This window comes from Colletotrichum abscissum (assembly GCF_030869225.1).
Source record: "Colletotrichum abscissum strain IMI 504890 chromosome Unknown Scaffold_58.1, whole genome shotgun sequence".
Taxonomy (NCBI): Eukaryota; Fungi; Ascomycota; class Sordariomycetes; order Glomerellales; family Glomerellaceae; genus Colletotrichum; species Colletotrichum abscissum.
In genome coordinates this window covers 122,601-140,755 of record NW_026850501.1, presented here as the reverse complement: position 1 = coordinate 140,755, position 18,155 = coordinate 122,601, and the positions used below count along the sequence as shown (strand labels likewise).

General features: G+C 54.5%; 6 protein-coding genes across 6 annotated transcripts; 4 read left to right on the top strand and 2 right to left on the bottom strand.

Moving 5' to 3' along the window:
* Positions 1-1,808: 1,808 nt before the first annotated feature.
* CABS01_14820 (C4-dicarboxylate transporter/malic acid transporter) lies at positions 1,809-5,055 on the top strand (the record flags this gene model as incomplete). The annotated part of the gene is made up of 9 exons (XM_060548158.1): positions 1,809-2,147; positions 2,195-2,200; positions 2,250-2,283; positions 2,333-2,510; positions 2,559-2,708; positions 2,763-3,024; positions 3,077-3,119; positions 3,169-3,497; positions 3,997-5,055. 9 exons carry the CDS (start codon positions 1,809-1,811, stop codon positions 5,053-5,055), a joined length of 2,400 nt encoding a protein of 799 aa, XP_060392922.1.
* Positions 5,056-5,916: 861 nt separating this feature from the next.
* Positions 5,917-7,591, top strand: CABS01_14819 (uncharacterized protein; the record flags this gene model as incomplete). The annotated part of the gene is made up of 2 exons (XM_060548157.1): positions 5,917-6,330; positions 6,392-7,591. The coding sequence occupies 2 exons, from the start codon at positions 5,917-5,919 to the stop codon at positions 7,589-7,591; spliced, it is 1,614 nt and encodes a 537-aa protein (XP_060392921.1).
* Positions 7,592-7,995: 404 nt separating this feature from the next.
* On the bottom strand, positions 7,996-8,841 carry CABS01_14818 (methyltransferase; the record flags this gene model as incomplete). The annotated part of the gene is made up of 1 exon (XM_060548156.1): positions 7,996-8,841. The coding sequence occupies one exon, from the start codon at positions 8,839-8,841 to the stop codon at positions 7,996-7,998; it is 846 nt and encodes a 281-aa protein (XP_060392920.1).
* Positions 8,842-10,698: 1,857 nt separating this feature from the next.
* On the top strand, positions 10,699-12,907 carry CABS01_14817 (ARS binding protein 2; the record flags this gene model as incomplete). Its single annotated transcript, XM_060548155.1, has 2 exons — positions 10,699-11,184; positions 11,237-12,907. The coding sequence occupies 2 exons, from the start codon at positions 10,699-10,701 to the stop codon at positions 12,905-12,907; spliced, it is 2,157 nt and encodes a 718-aa protein (XP_060392919.1).
* Positions 12,908-13,407: 500 nt separating this feature from the next.
* Positions 13,408-14,990, top strand: CABS01_14816 (dienelactone hydrolase; the record flags this gene model as incomplete). Its single annotated transcript, XM_060548154.1, has 6 exons — positions 13,408-13,573; positions 13,629-13,671; positions 13,720-13,769; positions 14,049-14,200; positions 14,294-14,419; positions 14,562-14,990. 6 exons carry the CDS (start codon positions 13,408-13,410, stop codon positions 14,988-14,990), a joined length of 966 nt encoding a protein of 321 aa, XP_060392918.1.
* A 335-nt stretch (positions 14,991-15,325) lies between these two features.
* Positions 15,326-18,084, bottom strand: CABS01_14815 (mechanosensitive ion channel; the record flags this gene model as incomplete). Its single annotated transcript, XM_060548153.1, has 2 exons — positions 15,326-16,570; positions 16,621-18,084. The coding sequence occupies 2 exons, from the start codon at positions 18,082-18,084 to the stop codon at positions 15,326-15,328; spliced, it is 2,709 nt and encodes a 902-aa protein (XP_060392917.1).
* Positions 18,085-18,155: the final 71 nt, after the last annotated feature.

The window sequence follows — 18,155 nt, the reverse complement described above, 5'->3', positions numbered from 1 at the left end:
AATAGTTTTCGGTCTGTTGACGAGCGGAAGGAAACTGTACTCGCGATGTTCAGGACAGTTCCAGTGTTGGGGTCAGACAGAACAACTGGGTCAAGCGATAGAGCAATGGTGGTCATGGTTTGGGGGGGAATGGTACCTCATCGTCATAGAGGAACACTTTGTTTCGGTGGTTTTGGGAAATGCATTCAATGGAGAGCAACGAGTGTCGTTGAAATCTCAGATGCTCAGGTACAAGGTACCTTGAGGTACCACCCTAGGTCCATTTGGAAGGAAGGATTGTTCATCTCACTTGGGAAGCAACAACGTACCCGCCGGCAGAAAACTTTAGGGCGATACCTGTGAGGACGACCGACCCATCACATTTCACATGGCAACAATGACACTAATTGACTACCTACTTACTTCCTTGGGGGCAGATGAACCCACAATTCAGGCGTCATTATTGCTGCACTGCGGGTACGGCGTGCATGTACGAATCTATAGCAGCGAAGGAAACGGAGGTATTGCCGTCCTCGAATCTGAGTTGAAGTCCGGATAGTGCGATAGCCCAGGTGAGTGGGTGTAGTCAAAGTCTTGGGCTAGATGTTTGGCCGGAAATACCGGTCCGGTCGGATGTTGAAGGACGCAACTTTGGAAGAGGTCGAGATCCGAACCGTTGTCCCCCACATGTCTAGCGTTGTCGCTGGCCGGTAACGCGCATCCTACCTATCAGTGTTGTCGACGATAAGCTACCGACCCCTACGAGTGATGAAAAGAGCGTTGCGCTGGGGAAATAAATGCAGAGCAACGAGCTCTTCAAGTTTTATCAAGATAGCCAGCTGCTGGCGGCGACTACTTTCCAGGCCGGCTTATGTTTTGTTATCCACTTTGCTACTCTTGAGCGAGCTGAACGCAAAGGAAAATCAGGAGGGAAGAAAAGTTTGACGACTGCTTAGTTACGACTCTGCATCTCTGCTGCATTTGTGATAAGGCAGTGACAGCTTCCAGGTGTTGGTTGACCCCACATGATGTGCTGAGACCCCGGTCGTGCTGTGTCATCCGCGGCAGGGTCATATCCGGTTCTCTGGGCAAGTTCTAGCACGTCGTTGCTACCGCCAACTCTCTGTATGACGCAGGCACCACTTTACACTTCACAACCTCTCACTAGGATTTGCCTTACTCACCAAGCCGGGTCATCTCCCGTAACACCAAGAGAAGTCACTCCTAGCACTGACTGTAAAATCTCATTGCGAATAACGAATCCCGGCCAGCTTCCAGCCCATCGTGATTCCAACTGTTGAGCGCGTCATTGTCGGTGTACATCTTCCACGCGACTGCCACCACAAACAACATAACAACTCCGTCTGTTCACGACGGAACAAGCCCAGGGAAAAAAAACTTAACGACACCACCACAGACTGCCTTGGCTGCAGCCCACACGACGACTCGTTGTTCACCCTGGCGCAAGAAAGGAGCTAGGATCTGCGTTTGTGGCCCTGCACCACGACACAACCAGGACGGCATCTGACTATATCCACCCACACGTCTCGTCCACGCCCGGGGCTAATTCTCCCCTCACGCCTCTCCCAACGACACACCTTCACTCAACCCGCACTGCGCGGAACTGCGTTCAAGGACGCCCGCCCGCTTTTGAGCATGCCTCTTTTCGATCTCGGCTCTCTATTTCTCGACCACGTTGTTTTCATCACCAACCTTGTCTACATGAACATCGCCCTCTCCAATGCTGAACCCAGCCTACTCTTTCCTCTTTACGTTGTGTCGAAGCTACTGGCTCGAGGACCTGAAGATTGGGATTCTCCCACCGCAAAATGGCCCCCACCCATGAAATGGTAGCCAACTGCGGCTACCAGACCCCGGATGAACACAGCAATCGTCCCTCGTACTTTGCTACTCCGAACGAATCTCCTTTGGCATCATTGCCCTTACCTAGATCTCCTTTGAGACGGCCCCCCTTTGTTCCTCGCTCCTCCCATGGACCAGCCTTTGAAACGGAGGATAGCACGGCGATGCCTGCGGCCGAGCGGCAGGCAGAGTCGAATGAGTCTAGTCCAAACAACGCCAAACCTACGCTGGAGAAGCATTTTAGCTTGGGCAAAGTAGGAATTCGAGATCGGATCGCCTGTCATACCTGGACTTGGTTCACTATGGTAATATACCCGCTTCCCTGAACAAGGCCGATGCTAATGATTAGTAGACGATGGTAGGCAGTACGTGACAAACCATATTCAGAAGATACTGATTTAACGTAGGCAACCGGAGGAATGGCGAACGTGATACACTCTCGTCAGTAAACCGAGTACTACCTTTCGGCGCATATGCTAACTTGGAATAGTCCCCTACCAAGCTGCCTGGCTCAACGGCATAGCCGTAGCATTTTTCCTGCTCAATGTTATCCTCTTCATCATAAACTGTGCCCTCGCCAGTATTCGATTCAAATCCAGACCAGGGGCCCTCACCCATTCATTCACAGACCAGACGGAATCGCTCTTCATTCCTTCTGCTGTTGTCTCGTAAGCCACCTAACCGATTCCGCTGGGGCATCAACTGAATATCTACAGTTTCGCCATCATATCGATCAACATATGCCAGTTCGGTGTGCCGCATGTAGGGCCCTGGCTCCTTAGAATCATGCAAATTCTATTCTGGTTCTACATAGCCTTGAGTGTGCTTGCTAGTGCCACTATTTACCTGATTCTTTGGTCGACATTGTGAGCTTCCTCTCAGTCTACGCGAGTAGTTTCGGTCTGCTTAACGTTGATCAGGATATTTCCCATTCATACCATGACTCCTACCTGGGTCTTCCCAGCCTACCCTTTGCTCCTCACGGCACCTTTTGCGAGCAACCTTATACAAGCTGCTGTACAAACGAACCAGCAGGTCGTCACTCTCAATAGGACTGCCATTGCTCTCTGTGCAGTCGCTACGCAAGGCGCGGGCTGCTTGATTGCCTTTATGATCTCTGCTGCCTTTATCTATCGGCTGATGACGCAGAAATTACCGCGGGATTTTCAACGTCCTGGTGTGGTGCGTAATTGTTCCTGGTACAAATGTGAACCGGTGACGCTGACCAAATCAGTTCATTTCTATTGGGCCATTTGCCTTCACGGTCGGAGGCTTAGGTAGGGTTTCCCTTATTGCTACGGTTGGATGCCCGACTAAATGCTCCAGTTCAACTCGGCAATTCCGCAGACAAAATTCTGCCCAGCAATTTCCTGGGCACCGACCTTGCCGTGCCCATCATCAAAGTCATGTCAGTCTTGATCGGGCTATGGCTCTGGGGTCTGAGCATGTGGTTTTTTATCGTCTCCGTAGGATCACTTTGGAAGTATGTACGGCCAGAGAGCAAGATGCCTTTCCAAATGACATGGTGGTCATTTGTCTTCCCGAACACTGCACTTGTTACGGCCACGACCGCGCTTGGCAAGGCTTTGCAGAATAACGGATTGCAGATATTTGGCTGCGTCTTCGCAGCGTGTCTGATAGTCATATGGTTTATTGTATTTGTTACGATGATTCGGTGTTTGTACAAACGGGAGCTCCTATGGCCAAAAGATACCCAATAGTGGACATATTAGAGGTCTACTTCTGCAATGCAATCGAATAAACGAAAGAAAAGAAAAATTGACTGTAGCATGACATTTCGTGGCATGATCTTGTTTACTCGGTGAGTTATTCCTTGAGACGTGAAATAAATCGGAGCCAGACGTTGAAGGTACCGATTCTCGGGCAAGGGAGAGCAGCAGCGGGTGAAAGTGGGGCTAGCTACCCGCCCAACCTCTCACCACTAAACTCAGTGCATGGATTCATCCATTTGGATGAGACTTGTCCTCAGCGAGTCAACATTTCGGGACAACACGCCCGATATCTCATCTCTTTAATTTCCGGCATCGAACGCCCACAGGAAACATGTCGTGGGATTCTAAATCGGCGTTACATCGCCGACAGAGCAGCAATGCTGGCGCCACCAAAACTCTACCTATTCACACTCGCGAACAGTCGGAAGCAACAATCCAACCCAAATCAAGCCATGTAGCAGACGATTTCCTGCAGAGCTTCCTGGATCCTTCTTTTGACCCAGCGGCATATCTGAATGCTACTCTGCCACCGCTTCAACATGGTGGCTACCACTCATCACGAAGCAATGGCAACGGTCAGGCCGTCCCGCTGGCCGACTTGTCCAACGAGGCGCAAACGCTGCTGTCCCAGCTCAACATCCACACGACGAGGCTTTCCGGCACGTTGACCCAGTTGACGGATGACATCCTCCGTAGCGGCAGCCGGCTCGCCTACGAAGTCGAGCTCCTCCGAGGTGAGACCCTGAGTCTTGCTGAGACGATGAATGAGACGCTGCAGGAGGACATCAAGAAGTTCGCGCCGAGTGGTGTGGATCAGGAGGCCAAGGGAACGGTACCGAAGGCCGCGGACGGGCAAGAAAGGAGAGAATCCGTGGGCGCCAGCAAGGCCGGCGACGACGAAGCTACGGCCACGGAGGGCAAGGCGGAAACCTCAGAACCACCCTACATCAACCAGCTGCGGACGCTGACGGTGGTCCGCTCCCGCCTCGACACCGTCATCAAGACCTTTGGAGACGCCATGGAATTCGTCTTTCCGCCGTCGGAGCTCTCGGTCAGCTCGTCCTTCCTCTCGGTCTCGGCGCCCGACCCGGGAGCGGAGCAGCACAGCACGGAGGAGAAGGGCCAGCAGGTGCTGCAGGGTCTGCGGGATGAGATCTCGCAGCTGCTGACCAAGTCGGAGGACCCCGTCAAGGGCATCGAGAAGGCGGCGCAGCGGATCGAGGAGCTCAAGGAGCTTAACAAGGTCTGGAAGGGCACGGCGGAGGAGAAGGGCAGGACAAAGTTCATTGAGAGCCTGGCCAAGATGGTGGAGGACCGGCATCGGGATCTCATGAGGGAGGTTGATCAAGCGAGCAGGAGGGATGGGAATGAGGGGCGGGCGAGGAAGGGGAGTGTTCATGCTGATGCCGCGGAGACCAAGACGTATCTCGGGGGTTACGGCTTGATGAGCCAGCTCCAGAAACTTAGAAACGGGCTGTAAATATTATGATCGATGAGGCCGGGCATCTCATGGAGCTTTGCATGCAAGCGGTAAAGCACTGGATCCTGAGCTTCTAGGTGATAGCGAGAGCTCATGACCTATAACCTCATGAAGGTGAAGATGGTGGAATACAATACAGAATGAGAGATTCAATCTTTTATTTTGTCCTATCTCGATTTATCTTACATCTGTTGAAATCGAAGCCTTCCCTGGTTAGGTATACCTTATATCTTAGAGTGTTCGTCTCATCAGTCTTTTGGGTGGAGGTTGTACCTTGCGAGCTGGAAGTCTTGGGGGTTCGGCCTAAAATCGGCATGCGCTGAATTGCAGCTGGCAGGCCACCTCTGCTTGTTTTTTCATCCCTTCCACACACTAAGTGCCCTGGCCCCTGCGGAAGTCATCGGGCAACCCCGTCCAATAAGAAAAATTCACCCCTCCAGCGGTCAGGTACAGAACTCGGAGGCGCATGCGGTCACTTAGCGGAAAGGCTGACAAGGCAAGCACACACTGCACAGGACCATCTCGTTCTGCAGTACCCTCACCTTCCTCCAATTCTACGTTCTCCCACACAAACACCCCAGCAAGAGCTACCACCTCGAATGGGCGGCTGAATGATATCCTCCATATTCGAGAGTCGTGAATTAGAGGCACCTTCTCTGTCGAATCGACTCCCGAATCCTTTTCCTCCAAACTCCTCTTCCAGCGAACTTCGTCTTGCTTGAGCTCCGGTTTGCGACGGTCGCCCTACACACATCCAGACCGTACCATTCTCTCCAGGTACAACAACGCTACTCCCCTTGAACAAACGAATTGATTATATTTCCAAACGGCCAATACACGAAGCTATCCATCATCACTATAATGGCAGCCAACGAAGCAGCCATCCCCAATTTGGGGGGTGCTTCCGCTCAACCAAAGGCCGGCCGAGCCTCTCCGGCGCCCCAATCGAAGCGCGACCGCAAGCGCCAGGCACTTGTCGACAAGATCGCCAACCTGCAAGAGAAATTCAGTCGGGATCGTGACCTTGGGTACCGCGATCAGCTTCAGAAGGTCCAGGTTGACACCAACCTCGTACAGCGCATCGACCCCTACGCCGACGATGTCCTGAACATCATTGCCAGTCTGCGACAGGAACATGAAGAGACGCAAGGACAAGAGGCGCTTTCCGACAGCAACCGCACTCTGCTCCAGATGGCGGGCCCCAACTTTGAGGACTTTGTCCAAGGCATTGAGGATCTTGTTGAATACAGAGACTTTCATTTGCTTCAGCACATGGTAAGTGTGGCCGACTTTTCCCTGTCCTCACGTCGGCAAAGCTAATGAATGCATACAACAGCACGAGCATGAGCGTCGCCTCCACCAATACAAGAACGAATACCTCTACAAGGTCGAAACTGCTAAGCGCGAGCACCAAGCCCTTTCTTCAACACTCCGCGATAGACTCGTTAATACCCTGCTGTCAAGGAAGTACCGCCTGAACAAGGAGAAGGAAGCCTTGGAGATCTCAGATTCCTCTGCGCTGCTGCTCCACCCCAACCAGTTCAGCATCACCAACCCGGCAAGCCCCGGTGGCACTCACGGAAAACGCGCGACGAGATTACGCAAGGACGCCGAAGAGCTTGCCAGCTATGCTGACAGCAAGAAGCGCAAGAGGCACCCCGGCGAAGACGACGGCTCCCCCGTTCCGTCCCGACGAGCGCTCGACCCCAACAACACAACACCTCTCTGGCAGAACGAGAAGCTTCGAGTCGCCGCGAAACAAAATGGCCCAGCCTACAGCATTGATAAGCTCTTTACTGAGAAGGAACTCAGCATGGCCTACAACGCCGCAGCCGTTGCTTCCCACAAGCATATCCTTAGACACAAGCCCTATGCGAACGGGGGCTCGTCCCCGGGCAGCGACTCTGGCAACGGCGATGAAAACGGTGAACACGACAGCGAGGCCCTGTCCGCTCCGACGATGGAACGCACCAGCTCCCATGCCACTAGAAGCACGAGGGCCGGCATCAATCAGAACCTGATCGATGCCGTCGAGGGAGCCAATGGCTTGGAACTGCCCAAGTACCTCGAAATCATGCAGCCACACGAACCTGCCAAACTGCCGTCGGTCTCTGTGACCAACTACTTCAAGCCGGTCAGAGGTAATACTGACGGCAACCTGCCGCAACCGCTGTCGCACGACGAGATCAATTCCGACATAATGGTCATGGACATGTTCAAGAAGTACGACTACAACCACAAGCCCGGCGACTCCATCGACCATCCCAATGGCAGCAGGAGGATCTTGGAAGCGTCCATTACGCCTTATACCATGACTCCGTACACAGGATTCAAGCCAGGCCCTCGTCCGGATCCAACAAAACTTCGTGAGGATTTGATGCCAATCGAGAGCAGCATTAGAGACGAGGCTCCCCCATCGTCCCTCGCGGCCATTGCAGCCGTCCCCATGAGCCGTACCAGCAGTGCAACCGGCGGCGCAGCGATGAGCCGACAGGGAAGTGCGCGCGGCAAGGGTCGTAAGAACCAGAACCAGTGATGACGTACGAGCAGTTGAATGGTGTTTCGGCGTTTGGGAAACAAAATGGTTTTGATCCAGGCAAAGGATATTTGGTAGGAGTGTATTTGAACGACTTTTGGGGGCAATCATCAACTCCATTGAATGCGGTCAAACTCCACAGCATTGAGCAAGCTTTCATCTCTTTTCTCTCTTTTTCTTATCATGATGAAGGGGTGCATCTAGTGAACAATACATCGAAGCACAGCAAAGGTTGGCATGTATGATGTGGCAGAGGGGTGGTGCAACAACGGATAGACGATAGTCTCGTCCATATTTATAGGGGTGTGGCACGGCATTGATACCCCGATGCTCATAGTTGAAAATATTCATATTATCATTGACTCATCAAGTACAACTCACATCAGCTCCAGATTAGTTTATTTCTAAGGACCAAACACCAGCGCCCGTACTTCGATGCTCTCCCGGCCCACAGCATCAGCCCTCGTTCTCGGATCTTCGAAAGCAGTGTGAGCCACGCGACCTCCCTCGACACCGGTGCCGTCCCGGAGACCCTCGCTGTCAAAGCACTCGAGCAGCAGCCGCTCGTCTCCCGTCATGCCGCTCAGGTAGTACCACTTTTGCTCCGGGCTGAACTTGATACCCGCCGTCTCACCGGTGTAGCCCGTGGTATACCGGTGCTCGATGGGTACGATGTCCTCGTCGGCCAGCGTCGAGGAGGACGCGAAGCCCAGGGGAAAGGACTCGACGGGCGTCTTGTTGAGCGGGCGCCAGACGTTGATGATGCGGTACCGGCCCGCGAGGAGCTTGTCTGCTTCTTCTTCGGGGAGGTGCTTCTTCACGCGCTGGATGACGGAGGACGGGGTCTGGTCTATGTGGACGCGGGTGACTGGGTTCCGCGGGGCCTCGGGGTCGGCGCGGCGGATGGTGTGGTCGAAGAAGAGGACGCGGGTGCTTCCCGGGACGTGTTCCAGGAGGAGCTTCTCGAGTTCCGGGTAGTAGTTTTCTCTGACGGATTCGTCGTCTGTGAAGTCTTTCTCTGCGGAGGGCGGGAGGTCGCGGATCACGGCGAAGGCGTCGCGGTCCAGGGAGAATTCCGATTCGCGGCCACGGATGTCGTTGAGGACGGTTTCTGTGGGAGCGTCGCCGTAGTTTCTGGAGGGGGGACCGTCTGGGTTGATGAGGTTGTAGGGGGACGCGTTGTCGGCGGGAGCGGCGAAGAAGTTTAGGGTTGCGCGGACTTGGCCGCGGGGGACTCTGTCGATTGCCATTGGGAGATGAGGTCTGGGTTTGTGGTGCACGATGATATCTAGAGCTTTATGCTGAAGGTTGTAAATGAGGTTTGATCTTTGTATAATTCACGTTGAGTCGTTGATAAGCGTGGCGATGAGATGATGTTAGTGGGATCAGTGATATCTTGGAATATTTCCTTCTCCTAGCAGCAACCTTTTCTTTCTTTATATACTGTAACACTTGGATGCTGTATTTCAAAGCATGATGATAAATGAAGCCATTCAAAGCACCGAATATGGGCCTATGCTTGTGAGAGAGCAATCACGTCATTTGGAGTCGATTGGTCTGAAGAGCCTCGGTGCGGAGGTGATTGGGTCAATTGGATTAGATTAGTCAGGTTGGAGACGATGCGTGGCATCTCTGGAGGTTTTCGGGTTCTTGGGGTCTAGGTACTGTGGTCGGTTCCCGGTTTCCGGGGTTTGTACATAGAGGAGGACAAGGCATGGTGGGCATTAGTCAAGGGCGTAGGTCAAAAAAGGCTTGGAATTACGCCTCGTTTGATTGAATGTGATGGACGGGCCTACCTACCTAGGTGGGATACCGTACTCCGTACTTCGCACTATCGTAGACAAAGACAATTGAAGGTGTGAAGGATATATTTCTTTTGCGAATGTAATTGTCTGCCTGAGCAGCCACCCTTCCTTCGTTCTTGTCTTTAGCCATTCAACCGTTGATCCAGAGACGTACATGAACGTACATCAACACAATGAAAAGACGAGCGCTAGAATACCTAGGTATACAGTTGGCCTAGGTATCTGTGTCTCTCCTGACTTCCGTATAGAAGTTGTTGTTAGTGGTTCGTGTATATGTATTAAAGTTCGGTCTTTGACAGACAGCCTTAATTTTTTCAAACGGCAAGATCAGATCGGAATGCCGAGAGCAGCCGGCAGAAAGTGTAAAATGCATTTCCTGAAGTTTTACTGCTTTGGGGGCCAGTGACTAAGCGGGAGGCGATCTGGGGAAGCTGGTCAATGATGACATTGCACAGTGTCCAACTCGCCGTGTTTGAGACAGTTTCAACACGGCCGCAATTGCCGTTCCCCCTAACCACACCTTGCCACAGCACTATAGTTACCACTTCCACCACCAAGCTCCATCTTCAGCTCGATCCCTCTCGGGGGATTCCTTCCCAGCTTCCGGATGGCCCTAAGCGCAATGGCGCACCTGGTTGCAGCGACCCTGGCTGCAGCAAGACCTCGCTTCTACGGTTCTGCCACCCAGGGCCTCCTCTCCCACTCCTACCTACCTTACTGCGTACCTAGACCTCTACACTAGTCTCTGCCCCCCCCAGTGGTGGTGGCCCCCTTTGACTGGCATTAGGACTGCTCAATGCTCTGGTGGTGACAAAGGCTAATTTTAGCACGTCCCTCTCTCTCCTTTGCCCGTCCATCGCTCTCTCGCTGGGGCCCTAAATTAACCCCGACTTTACCAGCTCGATTCGATTCAATGTTTAGATTGACCCAAGCTTTCCTCTCATCTCGAAAAAGAGCCGTTTGGATCTGACTGTCCGTCACCTAAGTAGATGAGACCGTGAGCTACGGGACGGACTGCATCGGTTTTACCCACCCCCATCTTCTCCCGGGCCATTCAGCCTCTATCACCTGCTCTTGTCTCGAGAACAGACAGAAAGACGCATCTGGGACACTCTCTGCCCCCCTCGTTGAGCTGGCTCGGTGGTGATGCTGCGCTCACGATACTCATACACTTCGTCGCGTCGTCGTTAGGCTTTAACGCTGTCAACCCGTATCGCGCGTGCTGTCAATGCGCGGCCCAACTCTCGCCTCGTCGGTGATGATGTCCAATATCCCGGATTACTCAACACCGACTCATGCGCGATGATATCCCCGCAACCGACGATGCAGCAGCACCAACCGCAGTCGCTCCCGCCGCCGCTGCCACCGCCGCCGTCCGCGGTGCCCAACGGCATGCATGGGCAATCCCCGTCGCCTTCAATGAGGCATCAGCACATGGCCGCCCCACGGTCGTCGACTTCGTCAATCTCGAGCAGCAGGCTCACCCTCCCGGACAGGAACGTGACGGCGGACACCATTGAGGATGCCTACACCCACTTCGTCATGTCCTGCAACCCGGCCGTCCCGCCCGACACGGACACGGCGGCGCTGCGGGAAGCTTTCCGGGTCCCGCCCAAGAGCGGCGGCAAGAGCTTCAGCACTTTCACCCTTTTCGAGCTCATCAAGCAGTTGGAGACCAAGGAGATCAAGACGTGGGCAGAGTTGGCTCTCAAGTTGGGCGTCGAACCCCCTGATCAGGATAAGGGTCAGAGTTCTCAAAAGATTCAGCAGTATGCCGTCCGGCTCAAGGTATGTTCCTGTGCATGGTTCAACGAATCGCGCAATAGGCTGACCCTCACAGCGCTGGATGCATTCTATGCATGTGGATGCCTTCTTTGAGTATCTGATGGATCACCCTCACCCTTACTGGACAGAGATCCCAAATGACCCAACGCCAGTGTGTGAAGCGGGAAGGGATGGTGTGCTAGCAGAAGACGACATGGCTCTCCGAGCACTTTTACCACAGATTCGGCCCAGGCGGGGGAGGAAAAGGCCAGAGGACGACGAATTCGCAAAGCCCCCTTCACAACGAGCGAGATTGGACTCGCCACCGACGGGGACGGGCTACGCCGCCGCCCGGCCAGAGACTCTGGGTCCCTGGTCCGCTCATCCCGATGGACGCGCTACGTTCGGCTGCTCTGATCATTTGAAGTTGAGCGCCAACACGGGATCAGTGACGGGCTGGCCTCCGGCCCCTGACACAGCGCAGACGCCGCTCACGGCGTATCCACAGGGCCCGATGTCTGCGCTCACGCCGTCAACGCGCAACAGCGGGTTCTGGGGTGATGCGGAACCAAGGTCGGCTATTACTCCCTCACGACCAAAGGCATCTCACCGGCGACACGGTGCCAAAGTCGTTTCCTCTGCGTGGAGGAGTGGCGGACCAGGAGGCAGCGGCAAGACTCGGGGGAGACCGCCTATGAACAAAACGAATGTCGATGGGCCATTTGTGGCTTTCCCCGCCGAAGGACCGGCGTACAAGCGGCCAAGTCCCGATACCAAGATTGAGCCGGGCCCGATTACACCCCCGGCGCCAATACCCCAGACCGCACCGGTACCACCAGTCGCAGTCACGGAATTACCTACACCGCCGCATATACCGCGGCCGGCCAAGCCGAGTATCTCACTACAGGTTCCGGAACGTCGAGGAGGATCCGTTCGTCTCGCGACGCCGCCGCCTCCACCGATCGTGATCGTCAACGGAGAACCCCCGGGCGAAGTACCCGACATAATAAACTCGACAGCCACAGCACCACCATTGGAGTTCCCGCCCGGTCACAACGTGCCCCTCCCCCCCGGTGCCATACCACCAGTAGACCTGAAAGCGCAGACCGTCCTGCCGGTCGACCCGCCGCCAGCCGCGAAAGGCAGTGGCATACTACCGCAACCCAACGACATCCCCATCGGCATGTTCGAGAACATGAAGGACCGGACCAACATCGACGCCGTCCTGGGTTATTTCGCGCACGAGACGGCTAACGGCGACTGGGTGGACGCGGACAACAACCCTATCGAGAATTGCAGCATCGCCGAGGCCTACGCGCTCGTGCACACCACTGTAGAAAGGATGTGGCAGACGGCGCCGAACCAGGACGCCTTTTTGATTAATCTCGCGGCGCTGGCGGGCGGCAGGGCGCTCATGACGACGAGCAAGCTGCGGGTGAAGCGGGAGGAGGAGTATGAGGACCGCGCGACGTACAGCTGCAGCTGGGAGTTCCGGTTGGGGACGATACGGGGCAACTACAACATGGTGCAGACGGTCATGTACAACCGGTGGCGGCGGCCCGAGGAGAAGCTGGAGAAGCCGAATATGAAGGGCACGGGCGGCGCCGAGTCGGAGTGGGAGAGGAAGTACCGGGATTTGTTGGCGCTGTCGGAGAAGAGGGATAAGGAGATTCAGGCGATGCGGGCTGGGCTTACGGCGAAGCTGAATGAGACGTTTCAGGATGCCAAGGATCTTGAGAATAAGTGAGGGAAGTATGGGGTTTGTAATCATATGTATCCAGGAGGGTTGCCGTTGGTGGGAATATTATATGGGGAAGCATACGGCGCATGGAGATTGTCACGAGGATTGCGTGGAATATCCAGGATTTAGGGGCGTCCTTCAGAAGAAAGACAGGCAAAAGGGGGACGGTGTTGATATCATGCGGATGGCGTAATAATCGAAAGAGAAAGCATAGTGCTGGCGCAGGGTCATGGGAGAGCGTATATCAGGGATTGGACTAGGTGTACAGGTGGAGGGGGCAGAAATACCAAGCGAAAAGCAATGCTTCAGTCATCTTGAGGAATATCCGTCAAACACTCATCACACGCTTAGGTCCACTACAAAATCTAGTGAATATCTAAGCTAAGACTTGAAGATGAGCTGCTATTCGAGTTCATTTCAAGGTGGACTGAGAAGGAAGAGTGGAGGAGGGAAGGGGGCTTACTAAGGTCCTCCAGATCAGAGGTCCAGAGCTATCAGCCAATGAGATGCAAATCACTCAACTACAACAAACCTCACTCACTGACTGTAGATTCGACGACTGCTTCCTCCTACTTACTCAATCAGTCAATTCTCGTAGACTCTTCAAAATGCTCATCAAGGAGTCTTACGTAGACGTGCCGACCAAGGCCGACGGCAAGGATGGTTCCATGAGTGCGTGCCAACCGACCTCGTAATAATGGTACTCGAAAGCTGACAATGGTAACAGGAATCTTCGTCTTCCACCCTTCCATTCCGGGCTATCCCCAGGCGTAAGTGATCTTGATTCAAAAATCAGATTGAAAATCCCCAACTTACAGATACTGCAGCAAGTTTCCAGGCGTCTGCCTCTTCTCTGAAATCTACCAAGGTCAGTCGGATCATGCCTCTTCTCCATGGCGGCGGCGGGGTCTACCCAAAAAAGCTGCCCTTTCCCCCGCACTGGGGGATGCTCGACCCCTCCACCCCACCCTCGCCGATCCTACACCGAGTTCACCGAGTTGTTGACCGAGTACTTTGACTTCACTTCACTCTATGTCTCCGACTGTTATCGGCTTGCCATGTAACAGAATCCCATTTCACATTAAAATCTTATCCGAATGATACATAACCTCCTTCTTCTCGTGAAGATAAACTAACAAGTCGACAGTGACCGGCCCCGTCGCCCGCTTCGCCCGCCAGATCGCAGGACAGGGCTACATCGTCGCCGCGCCCTCGTCCTACCACGACTTCACCGGCCCAGAGGCCCTGGCCTACGATGTTCCCGGCACCGACAAGGGCAACGCCTGGAAGGTTGAAAAGGTACGCCCTCATCTTCGCTAGCCTTCTTATCTCTACATAGGTAGACCTCACAAAGGAACATTCTGGCTGACCATCTTCAACGCTGATATCAAGACCCTCGCGTCCTACGACGAAGACTCCCGCCGCACCGTAGACCACCTCCTCACCCTCCCAACCTGCACCGGCAAAATCGGCAGCACGGGAATGTGCCTAGGCGGCCACCTCGCCGTCAGAGCCTCCGTACGTCTCTCACCCCCTTCCCCCTTCCATGCCCCTCTCTCACCCCCGCTCCTCCTCAACCTCTCCCTCCACCTCCAAACTCCCACCTCTCACCAGAAAAACCCACTCACAATCCTCCCCAAACTAACCACCCAACCACCAGCTCGACCCCCGAATCACCTCCTGCGTAGCCTACTTCGCAACAGACATCCACACCCGCACCCTGGGCCCCCACACCTCCGCAAACTCCTCCCCGACAGCCCCCGAAAACAGCACCCACACCCTAGACCTCTTCGCCACGAACCTCACCCACGCAGAGGTGGCCATGATCTTCGGCGTGAAAGACACCCACGTCCCCGCGGAAGGCCGCGACCTCATCCGCGCCAAGCTCCGCGAGGCGGGCGTCACGACGAGCTTCTACGAGTTCGCGTGGGCCCAGCACGCCTTTATCCGCGACGAGTTGAGCAAGGGACGGTATGACCCCGCTATCACAAAGGTCTGCTTTGAGATCCTGCTAGAGTTGTTCGGGAGGACGCTGAAGCTGGATTTGGGCCCCTTGGAGGGCGTTGGCGAGGTTGAGCACGTTTGCTAGGTTCTAAAGCAAACAAGTGTTGACGACCTAGGAGAAAGTTTCTCACATAAGGAGAGGCAAGCCAAGCATTGTTAAGAGGAATAGTATTTATCTGCGGACGACATGTCATCATACTCTATTCGTAATCTATCTGTTCCCCCCATGTGAAGTTTGTGTAAGGAAATTCATTAGGCATGGGGAAGCCAGTCTCAATGCCCACGTAAAAGAAAACGCCCGGGGTTTTGTGTCAGACAATTGACCGGCTGGTATTAATCTTTCTCCAATTTCTTCTTTTTTTTGCTCCTTCTCCTTCTTTTACTTTGTTATTCTTTTCGTGCCATTCTTAGCATCTTCCTTTACTGCTTCTTTGAAGTGCTCGGCTGAACCTCCTGCTGGGTGCTGGATACACTGCGTCCACGAGGACGCTGGCCCGATGGGGCGCTCTGGAGTGGGTGGGGGGTAAGGTTGGTGTTGTGGGGAGGCGAGATGGTGGGAGACAGGGACTGTCCGTAGGCGCCGGAGTAACCGGTTGATTGGGCGCCGTAATAGGGAGAGTTGTAGGATCCTTGAACACCCGTCTCTGCCTCCTCGTCGTAAATTCGGTTGCGAGACATCGTCTGAGTCAGACCGAGGCCAGTTCCATCACCGACGGGGGACATAGGGATGCCTTCGCCGGGCTTGCGACGGCCACCACCGCCCTTGGTGCTGGCGCGCTTCATCAGCTGACTGCGGACGCGGTCGATATCGTTGGAGCGGCGGCGATCTTCCTTGGAAGACAAAGTGTCATCATCGCCTACCCGGTAGCCCCATTCCTCTTCGACCATAGGGTCACGCAGGTTGAGTTCAGCTGCGGCAGCCTTCTCAGTCTTAGAGTCGGGGTTGCCGTCAGTTCCTTCGGCGGCGGGAGAGGGCACCAAACGCGCGGCCTCCTTATCCTTGGCAGCCTTGTCACGGGCTGACGCAGCGAAGGAGTCGGTGACGGCGACGGAGTAAGATGGGTTGCCAGGAGCACCAAGGGCCTCGCTACCACCACCAGGGGCATAAATGGGGATCTTCTTCAGAGCCATGGCCAGGGCGCACATGAACTTGGAGCGGCGAGTAGCGCGAACGCCATCGTTGTGCCAGTTGGACTTGTGCTTGATCGCGATCTTAAGCTGAAGCTTGTCCAAATCACCGACGCCGGCAACGCCAATAGCGATATCGGGCATGAAGTCGCGGGAGTTGTCGGAGTTGCGAACAAAGTTCTCCATCTCGACACGGAGGAGCTCGAGGTCCTCGAAGCTGGTGTCGTAGGAGACGTTCAAGTCGATGACCTCCTTCATGGCCTTGCTACGGGAGACGTTCTCGATCCAAAGGTTGTTGAGAGCGATGTTGGGAACCTGGACGACCTGCATCTTGTCGATACGGGTGAAGACGGTGTACAGAAGCGAAATCTTGTCCACGATGAGTTGCTGCTTCTCGGAACCAACAATATCGACTCTGTCACCAACGTCGTAGGGGTGCTTGACGAAAAGGAAGATGCAGGAACCAAGGAATTCCTGAGTGGTAACGGCGAAGACGAATGACAGGGAAAGAAGCGCAGTACCAGCAGTGGCGACGGTCTAAAGTGGTCAGCAACGTTCACAGAAGAGTAAGAGAGGGAGAAGCTTACGGTCAAGAAGCTGGACTGGAACCACGCGAGGAAGATGAAGACGACGATCAAGACGACAACGAACATGAGAACCTTATCAAACACGCGGAGTGCCTGACCAATGTCCTTCATTCCCTCGGTAATAGCCTTGCGTTCCTTGCCAATCTCGACAACCTTGCGAGTCATCTCTTCCAAGCTGATATCGCCGTTCATGTCGTTGTCGATCATACCGAAAGCCTCGTCGGCCTCATCAGAGTAAGCGGGTCCAAGCACTTCCAGGAAGTCTTCGGGGTACAGCGAGTCCTTTCCTTCGACCACAAAAGACATCCAGATACGGCGGGCGAGAGCCTCAGAAGGCTTGTGCTTCTCGAGGGCTTCAATAACAATGGAGTGCGCCGAGTTGGGGTTGAAGACCTGCTTTCCAGTGATTTCCGAGGCAATGTTACCGAAGACACCGGTGATCTTGTCTCCTACACGGCCAATATCGCCGACGAGGCGAAGGGGCGTAGCACTACCATTACCGCCCTTGCCACCCTTCGCAGCCTTGGCTAAGATCAAATCGAGACTATCGTTGATGACATAGTCCTCGTCCTCAAACTCGGGACAGTACATAGGGAAAAGGGTGCGGGAAGCGTCGTAGAGGAGACCAAGCAAGCGAACCTCGCGCTTGGACTCCTTGATGCGGAGAGCAAATGATCTCTGGTGGTAAGAGATACCGATGAGCTGAACAATGGCCTTCTCGCCAAGGTATACGGCTGAAGACACAAATGTGGCACCAAGAAGACGAATCATGGTGGTAACCCAGGAAGATTGGTTGTCGGACTTGAAGAGGGCCTGGAATGATTGCCATGATGCCAGAGCCCAGAAGAAGAGTGAAAGGGCAATCTGCAAGTTCTGCAGAACAGTGGCGTATTTGCGCGTACCGGAACTGACAACTCCGCAGAAGAACATGAAGGCGTGAGGCAAGAGCCAGGCGACAACCTTGCCAGCCCAGAGAGTCAACCAGGCGATCTCAATCCACAAGAAGAGGAAAAACAGCGATTTCTCGTTGTTGTTGCCAATCGTGACATCGTCTTTGTGACCCGTAATGGGGAGAACGATGAGTGGTATCGCGAGTAGAAGGCCGATAGGAATGATGTAAACCAGGTAGCGAGTAACGACAGACGCGCTGGTGATCTTGGTGTAGAAGCGACCCATGGCGTTCATCTTGACATCGTCCGAGCCAGCAGTTCCGTGGCGGCCAAGCTCTGCCTTCTTCTTGCGGCGTCCGCCCTTGGCATTGGGGCGGTGGAAAAGGCCATGCTTCTCGTTTGTGCCAGAGGAGCCAGAGTCCTCGTTGGAAGCGTTCATCGTGGGCTTCCTTGCGCCAGTAGAGGCGGCGCTCCTGACCTGGGTCAGGGGAATATCGCCGTCAGGCATGTCGTTCGACTGTGTGTTGTTTATAGGCAGGAATCCCGAATGCCGCGGCGAGAGAGGTCCCGGCATGCCGAAATAGCGAAGGAGCTCTTAAGGTGTGTCGTATCTAGTCGAGGGAGGAGGAGGAATGTTGGTGTAAA